The sequence below is a fragment of the Suillus plorans genome, assembly GCF_016647745.1.
Source record: "Suillus plorans strain S12 chromosome Unknown HD556scaffold_23, whole genome shotgun sequence".
In the NCBI taxonomy this organism is placed as follows: Eukaryota; Fungi; Basidiomycota; class Agaricomycetes; order Boletales; family Suillaceae; genus Suillus; species Suillus plorans.
This window is the reverse complement of record NW_024537407.1, coordinates 524,945-543,941: the sequence shown is the minus strand read 5'-3', so window position 1 is coordinate 543,941 and position 18,997 is coordinate 524,945. Positions and strand designations below refer to the sequence as shown.

Genomic DNA, 18,997 nt, shown 5'->3' with positions numbered 1-18,997 from the left:
GGAGGCCGCGAAGCCCCTTACATACCTCTTTCTCACCTTATCCGACAGTGCCTGGACGCCTGAACTATGTAGGTTGTCCTCGATGAATCTTTCAGTTTTGCACAATCGTGCAGTGAAATCGCGGGCTTAAGTTGGTGTTGAAAATTAATATTGCCTGCATTCCTTCGAAGAGCTGTGACCCTCTCTCCTTGGCAGCGATACCATTTTAATCGGTATCGGGCACTGTCGATGCTAGGATACCCAGCACCCCGTTTTCGGTTCAAGTTTCGTGGGATCCTTTCAGCGGTGCTGTCAATGAGCGATGTCAGGTATGTGAGTGGATCCAGGATAATGGCACATTTTCTCGCTGGCAAGTTCATGCATCAGTCCGAAAGTTCTCTATTACTTCCTGTTTCGTGTTCTCTTCAACACCAGAACTGCCGCTTTTCCATAGCTTATTGTGGTTCACCGTGCGCCTGGTGCCAGTTATGAATCATTCAATAATATGTGGGATCTTTCATTTCTAACGCACAAAATGTATCTATCTAACTTGTCTATTTTTGCAGAGCTGACACTGACTCCTGTTCTTCATGGGACCCTTACAGTTTGCCACCGATTGATAGTCATGATGGTGCCTGTGGTAATATGGTACAATCTTTGTATTATGTATCCGGATCCGGATCCGCGAGAGCTAGAAGTCGACCGAGTATTTCATCTTCCCAGTCTCCCAGATCAGCAAAGACGAATCGAAAGAAGCCGAGAATCTCCGAGCTTTATACGGCACGACCACAAAAACACCCGACGTACGACACACAAAGTATATCCGCAAACGATACATGCTATGACTGTGAAACTTTACTCCCGTCGGAAGCAGCAACACGTTTCAGGAGAAGTTGTTGGTAGTTCTCCCATGTAGTAATGAGCTACGACAGTATTGAGGTCTCCATTTAAGGCGTCATATTACAGCACATACCTCTTTCTGTCTGGATATCATCCCGTCAAGGAAAGATTGCAAAGATATCTTGAAATCATCCACGCGCTCCTGCTCAAATCTTGCCATTTCAGATTTGATCAGCTTTGAGCACTGATCAAATTCGTGCTTGGCGTCCAGAGCTCGACGTTCAGCCTGACCAACCGTAAGAATGTGCAGGACAAAAAATGAAACGATCACACCTCTGATATTTGGCTAACGATGTGGCTCATCCGATCCGTGGGGAGACGACCTTGAGCTCGAAGTCGTTCATGATTTTGTTTGACACGGCGGACGTCAGAATCAGCATTTTGCCATGCAGTGTACGTTCGCGTGCGAGAGTTGAAGGCCATCTGGAAAACAGAGTCAGGTGGAACGACGTATGAAGGACGTCCAGTGACCTACACGAACAGAGTTGATCAACCTTGAATATTCGTCCGCTCCAGACCAATTAATTAATGCTAGAAAGGTAAAACAGTAGACTTACCGGTAGCTAAAAGGGTCATTATGTCCTGTTGCGACTGAATGGTCTGAACCTCCTCAGCCTTCCGCTGGACGTCAGCCATGGCAGCCAAGAATTGCTCCAGTTGCTTTCCAATGTCTGAGAGTGACAGATCAGTGATCGCAGTGGCGAACTCCCCAGTTGCAGCAGCCAATTCTGCAAGGCAATCAAACAATGTACCGGCAACATATCGAAAGACAAAGACACACCGGCTCGTTGCTTCGCAACGATTTCTATTGATTTTACTAAACCACGCAGCTGTGATTCGAGACCATCCAGATATGCACGTTGTCTATCAAACCACTGCAGGAATGCGAACTCAACATGCGTCGTGATAAACAGGCCTCGTGACGAACCTCATCAGTTTCATGGAACCGCGGACCCGTCAAGGTTTGGCCGATAGATGCCATGAGTCCTCCCCTTTCGTGCGAAAGCTCGGCTTTCCTGTGTTTGATCTGTATATCGCTCAAGCCAAGGAAACTCAAGCAGCATGATCGCATAACGCACGTCTAAGGAGAAAGTGTCACTTTCGAGGAAAAGCTTGAGGTCAGGGTCCTTTGCCAGCACTGGGTGATTGACAATCTTTTGGATACATTTCTCGAGAGCCAGTCGTCGCTGTTGTACAAATGTCTCATCGAAACGCCCAAATGGACTTTTCTCTGGTACAGGAGGGACAATGACACCCGGATTGTTCGCTGAAAGGGTTTCGTATAGCCATAGGAAGTCTGAATACCGACGTAGCACAGAAAATGTCGACTTCTGGAAAAACGGAGAGGTTGTCTAGGAAGCTCCTTGAGTGATATTATCAGCAGCACGAAACAAAAGCAGCTCACTCGTGTATGCACAGTATACATGGTGAACGCCCGAATGGGATCACCCACGCGCTGAGGATCATCGACCGAAATGACGAAGATAGGAGCTGATGAATCGCTTCTGCTCCCAGTAGAAGCAGGTGAAGTTGCTAACTGCTGCACGATATATACAGCAGTTCATAATCCATTGGGCAGACACCCACCTGTGGAGAGTTAATCCTGTCTATGCCCTTGAATTTAGCTGATTGGCCAATCGGCTTGTCATCGTCGTCTTCCTCATCGGCTGTAGTATTTGCGACAGGCAAATGAACAGGTGGCAATGGATCATTCGCTCCCCAGTCAGACTGCCAACCTCGATGAGATTCCGCTTCCAATGCAACGCTTGCAAAGGTTTGATCAACTACTGGAGAGAAACTCCGCTCCAGTGGCGAGATAACAGCACGCTCTGGGCTGTCGAAATGTGTGATAATTTTGGTAGAAGGAATAGTTGTAGTGAGGGGTGGGGATGACTCCTGGTGAGGAGGTGTTACTGCCCCGACTGGCTCCTCATCATGAGGAACGGGCGATTCTGATGTAGGTTCGGAGACGGAAGTTGTTGCATGCTCTTCCACGCTAGATGCATATGTGCTGAAGCCAGGTGTACGTGGGGAAGCAATGTCTGTCGGCGCTGTACTGTGTTCATCATCATGGTCCTCAGCAGTCACTGCAGCCGCATCTAGTGGGTCAGCTGCAATCAGGCTGTTCTGGTCGCTGTGCCCGTGGTCGCCTGTTACATATGACGCAGTCGTAGGCGTTGCACTAGTACTGCGTACTGGTTCATCCTCGAAGCCGGTCTTGTAGTAGTCGATATCATGATGCGTTGGCCCTGGCTCAGTATGGGAGAAGCTAGACCATGGGTCTGGCGAAGAAGAACGTTTAGCGAATGGGTCTTCAAATGGATTTTCTTCGAGGACGTTCCGAGAGGGTGCGAGAAGATCATCAAAACTGTCCATGGAATGAAATGTGAAGGACTGAATATGGGTGGCGGGCCTTGGAGTTTGAGCACATATAGTAGTTGATCAAGTTTTAGCGCGCTAAAACGAGTACCCAAGCATGTAATCACACAAAGTCTATATGATACAGTGACAAGATATATCCACATCATAAGTGTCCTACTCATATGGCATCTCCTCAACAGCATTTCCAAGAGATACCCAATCAGCAAGCACACTACTGACGAAAGCTTGCTCATCATGAGCCAGATTCTGCACTAACTGGCTGAGCAAAGCATTCTCCTTATTATGCAGCACCACACGAAGCTCATGCCACATCCTAGAGAGCATTAACAACCACAAAAAATGGCAGATGACAGTCGCAAAATACTCACGAAGCACGAATAAACACTCTTCGGTTCAAGAGTGTAGCGATTGTCGCTTGGTCTTTCTCTATCAAACCAATAATTCGATCGGCGTCATCCTGCCAGCCGTCCTTCAAAGCAGCCTTTATACCTTCGAGTTTCATCGAATTCGAATCAACTCGTTTCTTCAACCGGTCGACATTATCGACAGAGAGACGGTCACGGCGGATGAACAGATCTCGCATCGCAATATACAGATCCCTTTGACTCTGCACCATTGAAAATAAACGCATCAACAACCAGCTGGCGATTCGCTTACCTTCAGCGCTTCCAATGTCGAGTAGAGCAATGCATTCGTCTGAAGTGAAGTGTTCAATAAGCAGAACTAGTTAGAGCAATACACTGACTCGTTGTTCCAGCAAATCAGATTGCCGTTGTGTATGGGAAGCAACGTGTGCAATCCCTTGTCGCACGCCATCACATAATTCGCACTCATCCCCCCTCCAACACCGTTCGTTCACTTCAACGACGGCCCTCAGCGCATTGGTCAGCCGCGCCAAGTCTGCCTGATCATCCGATTCAAGGTCGTCGGAAGGTGCGGTGCGCGAGGACAACATTGACAAAGAAGCAGCCAACGACGTTGTTGACGAAGCGGGTCCAGGTATATGATCATGATCATGGTCATCCAAAGAAGGATGATGGGGGGAGAGGAAAGGGAAAGTGAAGTGAGCTGGTAAATAGGTGCGCCTGAGACTTGGAGGGATCCGTACCGCAGCTGATTCGCGTCTCTTTATTATGCGTTCTGCCAATACGCATATTCTCTGCCACTGCTCTATTAATGGACCGATCTTCCCCCGCACGAAACTTCAAAACTCTTCAGTGGACGGTTGAGATAATGAATATGTCGCACATACGCCAGTTTGTCTTCGAGGTCACTCGGGACGGTGATTTCTTCTATCCTGTCAACATGTTTGCTGACGGATTCTTCTTCCAGAGATACGGCAGTGTGCTTTCGCCAGTTCTCGAAGGATGGTTCCGAAAGGAACGTCGCAAGGAGACCGTCCTCCTTGATCACTGGATGGTTTCTGAACAACCTTCAATCAAGTATACCAGATGAGAGTGGCAGTCGCATACATCACAGCATTCAGAAACCTCGCAAGACCTTTCCTGTTACAAACATTTCAGATGTCCTGACCAGCAAGCACCATGTTTCCACACCTTCGTTGCTCAATAAACGCAGCGTCGGCTTCGATACACATGAGTCAAACCAAAGATAACAAAACACAGAGCTTACGCTGCACACGCTTGGGCGGAAGGGCAGGTAACAGACGGAAAGGGTATCGCCGCACCAAGCAGTCCCATAAAAACGCAAACTCTGAATACCGACGATGAACAGGTGCACCGTGCTAGGCACCATACAATATTAGTGTGTTGGGAAGGGATAGATGAGTGTCCTCTCACTTCAGTGTTAATCTCGTACACCGTATACCGATTCAGGATGAATCCCTGCTGCCCTTGGATAGTCACATCCACAGTTTCTTGTGTCTTCCACCACTCCCTCGGCAACCCAGACCCCGCCAAACTTGATGCAGCTCCACCATTGATCGTCGTTGCACTGCGAGGGGCAGCAAAGTCAGACCCTCCCCCATTGCTCCCAAATCGTGATACGCTCCACGGGTCCAGAGTGGCCTGCCTGTAGGTTGGGTAGGGAGAAGAGAGAGCAGAGGTGCTCGGTTGTAAGGTATCGAGGTGGAGAAATGGTTCGGGTAAACTGTTTTCTGCAGCGCGGGCAGCGACTTGTTCCACGCTGGTGTCTACCCGAGCCCACTTATATATTAATGTAACTTATGGTTGAATAAACGAATCTCGCACCTTTGCCGGACTGAGCAAGGGCTAATAATGCAAGAGCCACGAAGAATTCTAGCTTGGACACCCTTGATCGAGAGCTTACGAGGTTCACGATCTGATATAGGATGAGCACCATTTGTCCCACCGCTAACTGCGTCACTCACTTTTTCTACTGTCGTTGCAGGCAATCCAGACGTCGACAAAACACGAGACAGTGCATTTACGGATGTCTCTCCAGAGTTTGTTGTATCTACGACGGCAAATGCCCTGTAATATGAATCTGGGACAGTCGCTTCCGCTGTCCAACCATCACTAGTCAGACGCAGCCAGAAAATTTGTTTCAATTCGCACCTAATACCGAGCTAAGAGCAGACGTCACACTTGGTATGGGTTGCGGGGAAGGTGATGGTGCAGCGCTCCACGGATCGTCATAAATTGAGGCAGCCAGCGGGTTCTCGTCGACGAAACTACCTCCAAGACCGTTGACAGGCGCGGAAGCATATCGCTGGGCTGGCCGCGGTGCGTTGAACATCTTGGCTGCGGCAAATTGAAGGTGATCGTTATGCGGACTCAACAGTTAAGTGTAGAAATGAATGAACTATCTTGAGAATCTCAAGCGGTCAAGGTCACCAAACAAGGCTGCCGCATGTTTGCAGCAACGATATCTATCAACTGCTGGGCCAATAATCTTGTAATGATTGAAATTTCCAACCTGTCCAGGCGGAAGCTAAGTATGATCCACGCACTACATCTAACGTATTCACAAGCAACTCGCCAGCACAGGCGGCATCCACGAGCAGTCAGAGGACAAAAACTATCGAGTAGCGCCTTATCTCCTTTTGTCGGCCAGAGCCCGCAAATTTCGCATGATTAATAGCCTAACATAAGTGACAAGCGGTCCAAGCCATAGAGCAATCGAATGTCCAAATGGATTATCATCTACTTTGTACAAAATCCCGTCGTGTGTCACGCCATTCAATTATCCCTAGCTCTGTCTCACGATACTTCAGCGGTCTCCTTTGCTGCGAAGTGTAACGTCCACGATGACAACAAGCGCTTCGCGTTGACAGTCTCTCCATCAAGCCTGAATGACGCATCAGTGACGCTCGGTTGCAAGAACTCAAATCACCACTTACCCAGGCGTACCATATGTTAATGGTGCCATGTATACGAACATCAAAAACAAGATGAATGTGAATACACCCACCACCACAGGCCCTTTCATCCCAAGATCGGCGTACTCCGATTTGCGCAATTTCGTCCAACGTCCTACGATACTAATCGGGTAATTGACCGTATCCGAAAGGATGAAGCTAAGGACAGAGCCGGCAAGGAGTGCAGAAGCAAGATGCGATGGGAGATAGTGGTGGATGAAAAGCTGTCGACTCATAAGGAAGAAGGGAAGGTAGTGTATGGCCCAGATCAGAAGGAAGAATCCAGCGGAGTTCCATAGGCGGCCACGGGCAGCTAAACCAAAAGTCAATTCATTATTCCCTTAGAACAAGTGTCACCTACCCTCAGGAATGGGTTCAATGCCACGACGACGGGCAAGCAGGTCAGCACCCATGATACCAACATAGATGGACAGTGCGATGACGCACGTCCACCAGCCAACGATGTTACCAATGAGATAGATCTGTTTTTGAGCGTCGTTTTCTGTCCAGAAACTGATCCCGCTGATGAGGAAAGGCCAGTTGATCGGACCGCTAGCATAGGGGTGTGATGAAGTGAGTCCCGCATTGTGCTGGAGCATCAACAACTGCAGCTCGGCAAACTTCCTGAAGAAGCTGATTTTCTTAGGTTCCTTCGGAACTTGTTCGCCAGAGAGACCTTCGGGACCTAATTTAAAGGGTCAATATAACCAAATACACCTCATGAAAATCTACTGACTTTCAGTCGAGATTACCTGGTCGACGAACCAAGTAGCGCTTTTCTCTGTGGGGTTCTTGTTACCGTTGATCTCTTGTTGCTTGAAAGCCCATTCTGGTAACTGTTTAGAATGGGTCCACATGGACACCCTGGTGGGACCATGAACAAGCCTGAAGTAGCTCGATTTGCTCTTCCATGGATCCTCAGAGTCCGCGTCAATAATGTTCAAGTAGAACAAGGTATCATTGTGTCGTGAGTGATCATCCTTGGGCCATGTAGTGAATTCCTGGTTTGTTGGCATAAGCGGGGAAGCGACGTCGTGCGTAAGTAAGAGTGTTTGTGTGCTGATGTGCAAAAGTTGGATGACATCTTCGTGGCGGACAACGCGACCGCGGCCGGCCTCGGGAAGGGCTTTTGTGGGGATGATCTGCCAGTGGTTATTGATATCATCATGTCCATAACCGGTGACTTGTTGTCCTTGACTACTGATGCGACCATCGTCGTACTGCAGAGGGTAGTGGTCGGGATGCGAGTGCAAGTAAACCTTTGTATCCTTGTGTTTCATGGTGACAACGTCGAAGTAACGAAGCTCTGCAAACACTACATTTAGTTGAAAGGAAAACTCGATGCAGGTTGCCCCATGCCTTGGCTATTCATCAACAGTTCATTGCCAATGAGAGTCTCCTGGAATGCGGGGCTCATGAAAGAGTCACCAGTTCCGGAACGCGTAAGAACGGCGAAATGCACGTAGAAGAATGATAGGTAGATGATGAAGGGGACGACGATCAGGCCTACTGCTCTTGCCATGAAGTGCTTCCAGAAATGTTCCTTGAGATAGTGGTAAGCGACATGCGCAAGACAACAGTAAGATGGAGCCTACCATTGTAAAACCCTTCTTATGGTCCAATATATCCCACAGGTCAACTAAAACAGCGATGCCAATAGTGGCTACAGTCAGGATACCGTTTACTTTCGCGCCCCAGGTGCAAGCCATGAAAAAGCCAGTAGCGATCAACCAGCTCCACCATTCAACAGTGAATTCCCTAGCATAGAGAATGTGTCACATCACGATACCTCAGAAAACAGTTATAGCGCACCAGTAACGGAGTTTGCGGAATCGAACATATGAATAGATTGTAAGTGACATGAAGAGGACCAATGTCGCGTCCAAGAGAATTAACCGTGACTGTGCAATGTGAGCGTTGTCTGTGGAGACGTGTTAGACGCAAGCAGTAGGTTCACTAAGCTTGCGCTTACCAAAGAGAATGATACAGGCGGAAAAGGCAGCGATAATAGTAGAGTAGCCAGTTTCCTTCATTATTGCGTAAACCACGGGGACCGTAAGACTTCCAAGAATCGCGGGTAAAGCACGCATGCCAACATATGGTACATGATTGTCAGTATAGCTATCCCCGATGTTCTCGAATGTGAAGTGACCGTCAAACCCGACGAACCAGCCAGTGAGTCCGAATAATAGTTTCGCGAAAGGAGGGTGCACGTCGAAATAATACTCGCGAGTGATATAGAAGGAGGCAAACTTTCCGAAGTGCACCTCATCAAAGCTATGTGCGTATCAGGTTAGGGACCAGAGCCAGGAATTATAACTTGGTACTTACACAACTTGGTCTGGTTGATTTATTTTGTAAAAACGAAGCGCAAATGCTATCGCCGTCAACACACCCACCATCGCAGCACTTGCTTGTGGAGTATCTAAAACCCGTTCAAATGCACTGCGGGAGTTCTGTATAACGAGAAAGAGTTGGACATTGAAGACTGGAACAGTGAGTAACATACAGGACTTTGATATATAGCGTGTACGTGGTCATCATCATCCTGGTCGTAGTTGCCAGCGGTTGAAGCAGGGGTAACCTTTATTCTCTGACGTGGTCTTGAAGGACTCGCCATCGCGGTGGAAGGTTGAAACGTTGACACGGACGTCTTGATTGTCAACGTTAAGTTATAGAGAGTCTGAAGTTGTTGTTGGCAGCATAGCCACAGTTGTCACGTGTACTTCGTATTGGGCCCCTGATTTCCACGCATGGCTCGACGGATTTGAGTTACTAGCCGTATCTACGGACATTCAACTTTTTCAGATTTCATTGATTTCCGTCAATCTCCGTGCGGTGCAATTTTCACCCGGAGTGATTAGCAGGCTCATCCCAGCACACTCTGTGCTCGAGGGCTTCTTAATGATGTATATCACCAGAATTAATGCTGTTTCATGGGCTAGACACATTCGGAGATTCCGTTGCTAACACTTTTATTCGACAACAGCATTGCATAATAACCACCAGTCTCGTCGGTTTCCTGTCCAACACGACCTGCACAATTTGTCAACTGCATTCGATGGTGTGGGTCAAGTTTCGCTTACAAGTTTTGACCACTCACTTATGCTCACTGGGAGCGCCCAACCAGTTCCAAAAGCAAATCCTCTATGCGTATCTGCCTCTCCTCCATCCGCTTCATACGCTCGAGCCATCGAATCATACTGCTGTCCTCAAAGCTGTTTTCCTCCGCCTCTTCAGCAGTTTCAGGTTGTGTGCTCAGCTGCGGGCTGGCAGAGAGCGATCCTGGACCATCGAAGACTTCGGGATGCGTATTAATCACAGGCCGAGGAGGTCTGCGCTGAGCGATAGGTATCGGATCAGGACGCCTCACAGATTGCATTGATGCCAGCCTGCGACTGGCTGGGCCATAGCTAATGAGGGGTACTGGAGTAGACTGCGGAGTTTCCTCCTTTGTGTCATCATCGACATTGTCCATTATTAAAGGTTGGAAGACCTGTGCAAGTGGACTGATGCTTTGCATTATATCGGCGCGACTTATTTGTGAGTTGACACGTCGACGAAGAACAGAGGCATCAGATGACTGGGATGCCTGGTGTGACAGAGGTCCGAGCTGTTGTGGTAACGGCGGCCGTGCGTGTGTTGATGTTATTTCGGGTTGTGATCGAGGCGGAGGTTGTAGTTGGGATTGCAACTCTTTGAGAGAGCGAGTAGGACGAAGTGAAGTCTGGTGGTCTGACTTTCGAGGTGGACGCCATTGAGCCATAGCGCCTGCTGGAGGAAGGTCGCCGTAATCCCGGGTGTCTAATGCACTGTTGTCTATTTCTTCTTCCACTTCAAAGATCTGAAAAAAGCATCAAATAAGCCCCACGTGACCGAGGAAAGTTCACTCACAATGTCAATAGTGCTCGCTGAACCCACCAGTCCCTCGAAGAACGCTGCAATGACGTTCAGGTTTGAAAACGATGTAAATAATTTACGGAACTTACACATCCGCTTCAACTGACGTGGCAACACCTTCTCCGCCACAGAAGTGATGGTCTCATAGAACCCATTCGAGCCAGTCTTCTTGGATTGGCCTTGATAGAGTCAATAAAGAGAATGGATTTCAGCGGCTCTAATCGCTCACGTTCGTACAAAGCAATGATGAGCAAGATCGGGAAATTCGTGGCTCTGAATCAAGCCTTCAATGGAAGGTGTAGAACAGTAGATAATCACAAACCTGATCATGAAGACGTTGACCTAGATCCCATTCAAATCGCTAATTGCAATACACGGGCTACGGGACTTACCTTGTGAAACCACCTCGGTGACAGTACATAGCTTGAAGGAAGTAGGATGAAAAGAGCCAGTAGGTTTATTGGAGGCTGGTATGAAAATAAAGAGTCGGCCTTGACACTAGATGCAAGATGTCAGCAGGCACGCAAGCAACTTCAAATACCACTTGCCCCTCAATCGTCGACACGGCTCTTCTAAACATCGCCTATATCGAAAATGGAATCAATAAATTGTATATGGTCATGCTTGAGAATGTTACCTCCGCTGCGGCATCCTCGTTGATCCTTGCGAAGGTATTTGAGAGAATCTATGTGAATGTATTGGTTTCTCAACGAGTCAAGCTTGCCACTTCTTTGTAAACGTACAGAAACGAGGACTAGAGAAGATATTTAGCAATTATATACACGAGTGACCATACAACTCACCAGTCAGTAGTAGAGTGTTGCTTAGACATGCATAAGTGATCATAAGGATAGGTCCGAACACAAAGTCAAATTCAACTGATGAAATAAATTCGTTATCATAGATCAGCACCAGAAGAACGAAACCTTACAAGCTTTGTCAAAGCCACTGGCATCAAGACCGAACCACAAGTCAAGCATCCACCACGCGATTGTTCTACAGAGCATTACAGACTATTGTGATATTCAACAGCTGCTTACTTACCCTGCTGAATACCTGATGAGAAACAGTCAATATAATTAGCCCCTTATCACATGTGATGATACAGACCGAGCGTGATTACGACTCAACCTGGAGAAGCCAAAATAAACAGAGGAATGATGTCATAAAGACCGCTGCACTCACGTCCAGAGAGCATACAAGAACCCACAAAAGCAGAATGCGGCGATCAACATGAGAGCAACAAACTGCATCATCATTGCACGGAGCGATAAAACCATCAAATTATTTCTGAGTGTTACGAAGGCGAGCCTAAACAACGTGCGTCAGTCTTCCTAGGCCAACTGAAGGTATTAAGTAGCACCTTGGAAACATTAAGCATGCAATGACAGCCAGAAAGTCGGTTCCAAGGTCCTGGGCCCAATGTTCTGCGCATATAACCTGTTATCTAGGACGAGTGTGGGTGATAGCATATTGACCCACTGTGCCCATACACGCCATACAGTCTAAAAAAAGCGTAGACACAGTATGTCGTCACTAAAGAGGACCGTGAGTAAGTTATATGGCATTTCATTAGTTAGTCTACCAAATGCTAGGTCGAACCCATTCTTTGCAAGCTGTCAACCACTTGAGATCTCTTCGTGGGATAGTTTTGCTTACCCAAGTGCCCTTGAAATAAACTACAGGTACATGAGTGAATCTGCTCGAACTTGTGAGCGCAAAAATCTACCTGTGATTCCATGCTCCTGCATGGTTGCAAGCTTTTCCAGCGCGAAACCGAGGCCATATAACATAAAGAAAGTTTCAGGGATATTAATCCTCGAGGGTTCGTTTAATTCAATAGCGACCACAAAAAGGATGAATAAGACGAGGAAGCTAGTAGGGACTCGATTTAGCGAGAAAAAAAACATACTTATTGAGCCTTACTTGAAGTAATCCAAGACAGAGCGGATAGCAGGGACTTTGAGCCTGTAACAGATGAATTCCAATTCGTGACGAAGACATACTGCATACCGGTAATGGTCCAACAAAGGTGCCTTGTGTGGATCGTAGAAATGGATGGGCTTGTGTTTGTATGTCTGCATCGTAATTTAGTGCTGATGAAGCATGTAAAAGTACGATGGCTTACATCGGACAGTATTGAATGACTACTTTTCGCCTGGTATACACATTTACCGCTAAGCAGGAACATGTCAACACGTGAGACGACGATTAAAATAATCGACACACATCCAGATGCCATCGATAACTTTTTGGCATGGGGAACTTTTGATGAAGCGCCTTGCCTTGCTTATGATGGCCATCTCAATTGCATTTCCGACGCGTTCCTCTAGATCGTCATCACGTTCCTCCCTTGCCATTTCGACTATATGAGGGTCAGCACCTGACCAGACTTGCCACTTAGTCGTCAGGACAAGTGCCATGTTCAGCATACTGCTTCCGTTATCTCTTAGGCAACGAATAGCGAGTATCTCGCATAGCATGGCGCGCGAGGAGGACAGCGGTCCCGTGGTCAAGTTTTTCTGGTCACGTATGAAATAGACGCGGTTGAGAAGGAAACAAAACACGACGGATTTGTTTCCAGTCCGCTGAATCGCGTTATATTTCTCCTCTAGAGGACGGACGAGAGTGTAGGTCAAATCAGGCCCAGTTAACTACCCCCGTCCAAGTTAGAACCTAGTCTATAGCAGAAGAAAGTGAACACTGACCGCCTCCAGCGTCAGGGGTGTATCTGTACACATTGTCAGTACAGCACTGTAACACTTAATTTGACTTGCCTATGTAGTGCTGTTATCGTATAAGTGTTAGTAAAAGAGTTCGCTTGAAGGTATAAAGAAGCATACTGTGACGTCCTGTGGTGCAAATGTTAGTAGACTCTTCTGTGGAGATGATGCATCAATGCATACCCCGCGGATCATATGGATGATGGGCCAAACGACGACATCTTCATGAGCCAGCAGTGGCTGCATTTCCGGCTGAGCTTCTGCCATAGTCTGATGTTAACTTGACAATGACATGAGGGAGGAGGTCATTAGGCGTATCTGCTACATTTTGAGCTCCGACATGCTTGGCATGGCACGCGTCTCATCACGCGAACGCGACTCCCACCGACGCCAGATATTCTGACCGTGACCAATAGGGCCTGACTCTGCATGCAGGCCGTACAACGAAACGTAGGGCAGTCGCCCCAGGTAAAAATATATAATGCTGTCTATTCGTCGGTTCAGGTTAGTTGACGCCATTTTCTTAATATACTAATGGTGGCTGACACGGTCGCGTCACGCTGTAGGTTTATGAGTGTATGGTCCGAGGCATCGCTGTGATGCGTAGACGCGGTGATTCGTTTGTCAATGCTACTCAGATTCTCAAGGTCGCAGGTATCGAGAAGGGTAGGCGTACTAAAATCCTCGAGAAAGAAATTCTGCCAGGTAAGCATGAAATCGTCCAGGGTGGCTACGGGAAATATCAAGGAACATGGTTCGTGCAATCATCAAATTTTAATTCAGTCGTATGGACTGAACATGACATGTTATCAGGATTCCACTGGAGCGAGGCCGCGACATCGCTGCGCAATATGGTGTTGCTCCTCTACTAGCTCCTTTGTTCGATTTCACACCTAGCACAAACACCCTTGGGTCGCTCCCAACGGTACCCTCAACCGCATCTCCGCGACCTCTCTCTGCTGCCTCATCCTTCCCAAATCTTGGTACTTCTGGAGGCTACTCACAATCGGGTCTAGCTCCACCTCCCATCATGCCAGGTTCTGCCCTTCGCCTCTTGAACCAGGGGCGCGCCCAAGGCCTATTTACTCCGTCCACATCTTCCCTCGCTCCAACTAGACAATCGACATACTCTTCGACACCGTACCAGAGTGGCTACGCGCAGTCACCATCATCCGGAGGAGTGTCCCCAACACCACCTCCAATCCAGTCCTTGAAACGAGCCCGGTCTGATTCTGAAGTAGTCCCGGCTACACAACAATCCACCCAAAGATCTTCACACCCATTGTTGGAAGCACCAGATATACAAATATCCGATCGATCCCGTCCGCCTTCTGTTGTGACTCAAGCGAACGACGAAGATGGGCCATCCCCTACAAAACGCGCTCGTAATGAGCCTACCCCACAACCAGATGCATCTCAAGCATCTCGCAGAACGTTGTCTAGCGCATCGATCATGTCACAGTCAATGGCAGCTCTCCCTCCGACTCGTCCACTTTCACGTATCAACGTCGGTTCGCCGCATCCGAACAATGCCGTCTCGCGTCCACCGAGCATATCGACGTTTGCAAGTGGGAAGTTGATTGATAGTGCTGACGTTGACGGTACTGGTCTTCGCTTCTCCACCAAACCTCATACTCTTCGCGACCCCTCTGCTCTTCGAGACGCCCGTCGCACGAGACTCATCGCTACTATTTGTCGACAAGATGACCCCGCGCCCGTTCTCGACCTCCTGCGCGAATTAACACCAGACATGTCTTCTCCTATTGATATAGACACCATCTTAGATGACAAGGGTCACACTGCTCTGCACCTTGCTGCAAGCATGGGTAGGCAACAGACTGTTTCTCAACTTATATCAGCTGGCGCGGACATACACCGCGGCAACTTTGTCGGCGAAACACCGCTCATGCGTGCATCTATTGACACGCACAACTTCGATCAACAATGCTTCAATCTCCTTATCTCCTCTCTGCACACCTCTATCCGCACGCTTGACACGTCCAGAAAATCTGTGCTGCATCACATCATGTACTTGGCGGGTATACAAGGTCGCGCCGTCTGCGCTCGATATTATCTCGATCAGATCTTCTTGTGGATAGCACAGAACCAGGGTGGTGATTTTAAGTCCCTCGTAGACTTACAAGATGAGTACGGAGACACGGTTCTCAACATCGCTGCACGTGTAGGCAACAGGGCTTTGGTGAGAACGCTCATTGACGTTGGGGCTAACCGAGTATTGCCCAATAAAGTGGGTCTGCGACCTGGTGACTTTGGTGTTGAGGTCGAGGTATGGTGTGTCAATTCAGTGTATGTGATGTTGGTGTTGAATTCGGTTCTTCCAGGAGCTCAATGGTACTGCACGAGCCGACGACATCCTTGCATCACTACGTTCTGGACCTTCAGCACCTATCCAGAAGAGCCAGGACATAATTGCAGGTACGGCTTACGTGTTTCATACTCCAATGGCACTCTGATGTCTTGCCCTAGATATGACGTCGATGATCCAGGAGCTTAGTACCGAATTCTCCACTGAAATCAAAGCAAAACAAGACTCACTTGATGTGACGCAAGCTCACCTTCGGGCAGCCACACGCGAGCTTTCCGAACAGCGGAAGCAGATACAGCTGTGCCAAAGCCGATGTGGAGAGCTTGATAAGGTCCATCAGCGGATACGGAATCTTGAGAAAGCTATCCTAGATGAAGATATTTTCGACTGGACGGGTCGTACAGATCTGGTGGGCCGGGATGGGCGCGAGACGGGCGGACCTGCCTTCCAATGGCGTGGACCTAATTCGACGATGATTGGAAAGACAGGAGCCATGGAAATTTCGTACAACGTGGAAACAGAGCCACCATCACCCACCGGCGATTCCGTCTCATCCTTGATACGATTAAGGCGGCTAAGAAGCTGGCACATGCGGGTGGAAGATCTCATGCAGTTGAGACTAAGATCGCTCCAGGGCGCGAGCGCTGACAAGGAATATCAATGTAAGAAGGTGGTTGCGCTGTGCACAGGTATCCCTGTCGATAAAGTGGAGGATGTGAGTGACTTGATCACGAAGTGTAGGGTGTTTATTTACAGGTGGAATTTTAGATGCTGGAAAATCTCGTTGTGGCAGTCGAGAGCGAGGCACAGGTTGTGGACATAGTTCGCGTGGCTGGATTCATGCAGAAGGTGAGCTTAATTTTTTTTTCCCGCTTACCCTGATTCAGTCTAGCTCATTGATTAAAATTACAATTGAATTGCAGGTCAGGGATGGACTTATATAATTTCATTTATTGGTCCCGGATCGAGAAGATCCGTGTTCCAACCGAACACTATGTATGGGCTGCTCATCGCAACCGTATAATACGCACTGCCAGTTGAGTCAGCTCGCATTTGTATCTCTGAAGTAACAATTATTATCACGAGCAAAGCATTATTACACTGGGATATCCTCTGGAGCGAATAATTGGAAATTGCGATTGTAAGTACCGGAAGCGAGCAGCTCCGCATCGCTTGTTAAGTCCACAGACATGACCTTGCCCGAATCTGTCGTTAGCGTGCGGAGTAGCTGCCAATCGTCGGCGCTCCACAACTTCACGTAGCCATCGTATCCAGAACTGGCTAGATACAGCCCTGAACGATATTTCCACTCCTGGACGTCGTCCTCAGTGTCATGACTCTTGTCTGCATCTGTACCTTCGGTAATCTCGTTCATAAAAACATCTGCGGATTCGGCCTTGGGCTTGAATGATGGGAGTGCATCAGCACGGAAGAAACGGACGTCGGACACATTGGAGACATGTGCGGGGATGGTGTACAGGGCCTTCAGAGAGCGCATGTCCCATATCCGTATTGTGTCGTCGCCAGCGCCAGTGGCAATTTGATATCTATTCAAAAATCGTCATTAAGATAGGCAGAAAGCTGTCGGAGACAACCCCACCCGTTTGGAGAGAAGTCGATTCCGAAGATGCCTTGGACGTGACCGTCGAGTACCATCGCTGTGCGTCCTGTGCGCAGATCCCACACTCGTCCAATAGCATCTAGGCCCCTAAGGATTCCTGTTATCCAAGGTATATTGTGTTGTAAAGGCATGGACTTACCCCGATGCGATTAGCGCCCCATCACCTTGGAACTCAACAGCATACACTTCCTTTGAGTGGCCTTCTTGGAGGAGTAATTCTTTCGAGGAGTTCACATCCCATAATCGCCAAGTGGTATCGAAGCTAGCAGAAGCGACAAAATGACCGGAAGGGTGAAATGCTACACGACAGATGCGATCTGCATGGCCCTTCATCACAGAGAGCGGTGCATCGCTATTGAAGACCATGAGGTTCCAGGGTAAAGAAACTCAAAGAGAGGATTCACCTATTCAAAGACCATAGATTGACACACATATCTCCTGCACCCGACACCAGGTTCACTAATCCTTCTTCTTGAGTTAATGTTGCTTGCGGATGCCACGCAACACCACCAACACGATCACCATGACCTGAGGTTATGATCAGCACAAGAAAGCACTATTATAGTTTGGATATTCACCTCTGAGTGTGCGTATAGTTGTGCATGCAGGTACATTCCACAACTTGACGGTGCCGGACCAGCTACCAGTAGCTAGAATTTTATTATTGGGTGCAAAACGCACTTGCGATATCGGGCGCTCGTCGCCAATTTGTGAACCAATATTGCTAAAACGCTGCGGGTGCTCATGAACAACGACGTCCTTATAGTTCCGCATCATTTACCTTGACCCCTGCGAAAACCTTCTTCCGTATGTCGATTATGCGCCCTAATGGTATTTTGCTGTCTATTCGCTGCTGAGCGACGCGCTTTTGAGCTCTGCAAAGGACATGAAAGAGATATTGTAAGCACCTTACTGAAATCACCTATCGGCAGGTAAAATCCAACCTGGGCAGAGAAAATTCTGCGAGATTCCTTCGAGCTTGAAGAAGCTCTAGGGAGCCTTCGGTGTAAAACTCCTCCTGTAAACTGGATCAGCAATAGCTCCATCACGTAGGAGCTAGGAGCTACATACCCCTTCTTCCTCGCTTTCTTCAGAGGATGCCTCTTCGATTGGGTGGTCATCACCCCTTGCGGCATTTATTTGTGAAAGGACATATATCAGTCGGTCTCGTCGATCTGCTGCCTAATATTACAGTCAATCTCACATGATGAATTTATACTGTTGTAAAACTCACTCGTTCACCAAAAAGTGTGATAGGTTCACCAATTTCTCGCAGTCTCGCTTTGACCTTATTGTCGTCCGTTGGTACAGCTAAGTTGCGCGCCTTCTTCTTTCGCTCGAGCTCATCGAGGATGACCTTGTTCTCCATCCGGGCCCGCTCAGAGCCCAGATAGTTTCCATCATCCATCAACGAATCGTATGTCAGCTCTGACATAATGGAACAGAAGGGCCTGACACGTGGTTCTGGCAAAGAATAGGTTTGGACGAGTCTGTTGAGATTCTAGTGTTGTTTGGCAAGAGCTTTGGATCCAAACAACAGCTACCACTACTAATTGGGGCTATCCTACTCCAGCGCACACTCATCTCACCCTCACGCGCAGAAGCCACGTGCAGTTTTTCGTAGTAGCAACAGTTCTATAGAAATGTGTTTTCACAGCCAACACACTACCTGTCTGAATCACACAATGACAAGTACCTTTTTGTGTTTCCGAGTCTAACGCTGCTTGGACCAGTAGCTGCTAGCACCTTAAATTGAGTCATCTGGGCCTTGTTTAGTGTGTTTTTCGCTGTACATAATTATATAGTTTTGCTCTCATGCAGACTAA

General features: G+C 48.1%; 6 protein-coding genes across 6 annotated transcripts; 1 reads left to right on the top strand and 5 right to left on the bottom strand.

Moving 5' to 3' along the window:
- Positions 1-588: 588 nt before the first annotated feature.
- On the bottom strand, positions 589-3,334 carry HD556DRAFT_399296 (Vps5 C terminal like-domain-containing protein). The gene is made up of 10 exons (XM_041310497.1): positions 2,467-3,334; positions 2,285-2,416; positions 1,959-2,231; positions 1,808-1,906; positions 1,661-1,754; positions 1,437-1,607; positions 1,355-1,389; positions 1,153-1,302; positions 953-1,105; positions 589-902 (listed from the first exon to the last, which is right to left on the bottom strand). The coding sequence occupies exons 1-10, from the start codon at positions 3,253-3,255 to the stop codon at positions 819-821; spliced, it is 1,980 nt and encodes a 659-aa protein (XP_041161142.1). The 5' UTR covers positions 3,256-3,334; the 3' UTR covers positions 589-818.
- On the bottom strand, positions 3,330-6,083 carry HD556DRAFT_1366725 (uncharacterized protein). Its single transcript, XM_041302823.1, has 12 exons — positions 5,799-6,083; positions 5,612-5,745; positions 5,472-5,562; positions 5,061-5,413; positions 4,894-5,005; positions 4,818-4,845; positions 4,734-4,766; positions 4,514-4,684; positions 4,007-4,463; positions 3,919-3,957; positions 3,630-3,868; positions 3,330-3,574 (listed from the first exon to the last, which is right to left on the bottom strand). Exons 1-12 carry the CDS (start codon positions 5,977-5,979, stop codon positions 3,415-3,417), a joined length of 1,998 nt encoding a protein of 665 aa, XP_041161141.1. The 5' UTR covers positions 5,980-6,083; the 3' UTR covers positions 3,330-3,414.
- HD556DRAFT_1366717 (glycosyltransferase family 39 protein) lies at positions 6,084-9,328 on the bottom strand. The gene is made up of 9 exons (XM_041302822.1): positions 8,933-9,328; positions 8,574-8,878; positions 8,414-8,522; positions 8,197-8,359; positions 7,961-8,144; positions 7,338-7,907; positions 6,963-7,286; positions 6,584-6,914; positions 6,084-6,531 (listed from the first exon to the last, which is right to left on the bottom strand). The coding sequence occupies exons 1-9, from the start codon at positions 9,106-9,108 to the stop codon at positions 6,444-6,446; spliced, it is 2,250 nt and encodes a 749-aa protein (XP_041161140.1). The 5' UTR covers positions 9,109-9,328; the 3' UTR covers positions 6,084-6,443.
- A 66-nt stretch (positions 9,329-9,394) lies between these two features.
- Positions 9,395-13,593, bottom strand: HD556DRAFT_1366709 (uncharacterized protein). Its single transcript, XM_041302821.1, has 27 exons — positions 13,408-13,593; positions 13,345-13,353; positions 13,279-13,288; positions 13,210-13,232; positions 12,731-13,155; positions 12,630-12,678; positions 12,515-12,579; positions 12,428-12,469; positions 12,231-12,376; positions 12,161-12,180; positions 12,087-12,108; positions 11,984-12,037; positions 11,865-11,928; positions 11,687-11,812; positions 11,612-11,632; positions 11,546-11,557; positions 11,433-11,497; positions 11,305-11,379; positions 11,245-11,255; positions 11,139-11,186; positions 11,050-11,084; positions 10,894-10,999; positions 10,824-10,843; positions 10,731-10,774; positions 10,591-10,680; positions 10,496-10,539; positions 9,395-10,445 (listed from the first exon to the last, which is right to left on the bottom strand). The coding sequence occupies exons 1-27, from the start codon at positions 13,489-13,491 to the stop codon at positions 9,711-9,713; spliced, it is 2,445 nt and encodes an 814-aa protein (XP_041161139.1). The 5' UTR covers positions 13,492-13,593; the 3' UTR covers positions 9,395-9,710.
- On the top strand, positions 13,408-16,461 carry HD556DRAFT_398723 (apses-domain-containing protein). Its single transcript, XM_041310495.1, has 6 exons — positions 13,408-13,728; positions 13,791-13,978; positions 14,038-15,511; positions 15,567-15,660; positions 15,712-16,265; positions 16,319-16,461. The coding sequence occupies exons 1-6, from the start codon at positions 13,654-13,656 to the stop codon at positions 16,430-16,432; spliced, it is 2,499 nt and encodes an 832-aa protein (XP_041161138.1). The 5' UTR covers positions 13,408-13,653; the 3' UTR covers positions 16,433-16,461.
- Positions 16,442-18,997, bottom strand: HD556DRAFT_398147 (WD40-repeat-containing domain protein). Its single transcript, XM_041310494.1, has 9 exons — positions 18,406-18,997; positions 18,243-18,353; positions 18,116-18,189; positions 17,953-18,046; positions 17,750-17,903; positions 17,576-17,699; positions 17,311-17,523; positions 17,151-17,258; positions 16,442-17,097 (listed from the first exon to the last, which is right to left on the bottom strand). The coding sequence occupies exons 1-9, from the start codon at positions 18,604-18,606 to the stop codon at positions 16,647-16,649; spliced, it is 1,530 nt and encodes a 509-aa protein (XP_041161137.1). The 5' UTR covers positions 18,607-18,997; the 3' UTR covers positions 16,442-16,646.

Coding starts and splice junctions, on each gene's coding strand:
- HD556DRAFT_398723 (XM_041310495.1), top strand. CDS start 13,654: ATGCAGGCCGTACAACGAAACGTAGGGCAGTCGCCCCAGGTAAAAATA. Junction 15,512..15,566: donor ACTTTGGTGTTGAGGTCGAG/GTATGGTGTGTC, acceptor CGGTTCTTCCAG/GAGCTCAATGGTACTGCACG. Junction 15,661..15,711: donor GAGCCAGGACATAATTGCAG/GTACGGCTTACG, acceptor GTCTTGCCCTAG/ATATGACGTCGATGATCCAG.
- HD556DRAFT_399296 (XM_041310497.1), bottom strand. CDS start 3,255: ATGGACAGTTTTGATGATCTTCTCGCACCCTCTCGGAACGTCCTCGAA. Junction 2,232..2,284: donor TGTATACTGTGCATACACGA/GTGAGCTGCTTT, acceptor GGAGCTTCCTAG/ACAACCTCTCCGTTTTTCCA. Junction 1,907..1,958: donor GTGACACTTTCTCCTTAGAC/GTGCGTTATGCG, acceptor AGCGATATACAG/ATCAAACACAGGAAAGCCGA.
- HD556DRAFT_1366725 (XM_041302823.1), bottom strand. CDS start 5,979: ATGTTCAACGCACCGCGGCCAGCCCAGCGATATGCTTCCGCGCCTGTC. Junction 5,746..5,798: donor TGCTCTTAGCTCGGTATTAG/GTGCGAATTGAA, acceptor ATGGTTGGACAG/CGGAAGCGACTGTCCCAGAT. Junction 3,958..4,006: donor CTGATTTGCTGGAACAACGA/GTCAGTGTATTG, acceptor ACTTCACTTCAG/ACGAATGCATTGCTCTACTC.
- HD556DRAFT_1366717 (XM_041302822.1), bottom strand. CDS start 9,108: ATGTTACTCACTGTTCCAGTCTTCAATGTCCAACTCTTTCTCGTTATA. Junction 8,523..8,573: donor CGCCTGTATCATTCTCTTTG/GTAAGCGCAAGC, acceptor ACGTCTCCACAG/ACAACGCTCACATTGCACAG. Junction 8,360..8,413: donor TTCCGCAAACTCCGTTACTG/GTGCGCTATAAC, acceptor TCTCTATGCTAG/GGAATTCACTGTTGAATGGT.
- HD556DRAFT_1366709 (XM_041302821.1), bottom strand. CDS start 13,491: ATGGCAGAAGCTCAGCCGGAAATGCAGCCACTGCTGGCTCATGAAGAT. Junction 12,580..12,629: donor GTCATTCAATACTGTCCGAT/GTAAGCCATCGT, acceptor ATTACGATGCAG/ACATACAAACACAAGCCCAT. Junction 12,470..12,514: donor CCTTTGTTGGACCATTACCG/GTATGCAGTATG, acceptor CATCTGTTACAG/GCTCAAAGTCCCTGCTATCC.
- HD556DRAFT_398147 (XM_041310494.1), bottom strand. CDS start 18,606: ATGTCAGAGCTGACATACGATTCGTTGATGGATGATGGAAACTATCTG. Junction 18,354..18,405: donor TCACACTTTTTGGTGAACGA/GTGAGTTTTACA, acceptor CTGTAATATTAG/GCAGCAGATCGACGAGACCG. Junction 17,098..17,150: donor ATCGACTTCTCTCCAAACGG/GTGGGGTTGTCT, acceptor ATTTTTGAATAG/ATATCAAATTGCCACTGGCG.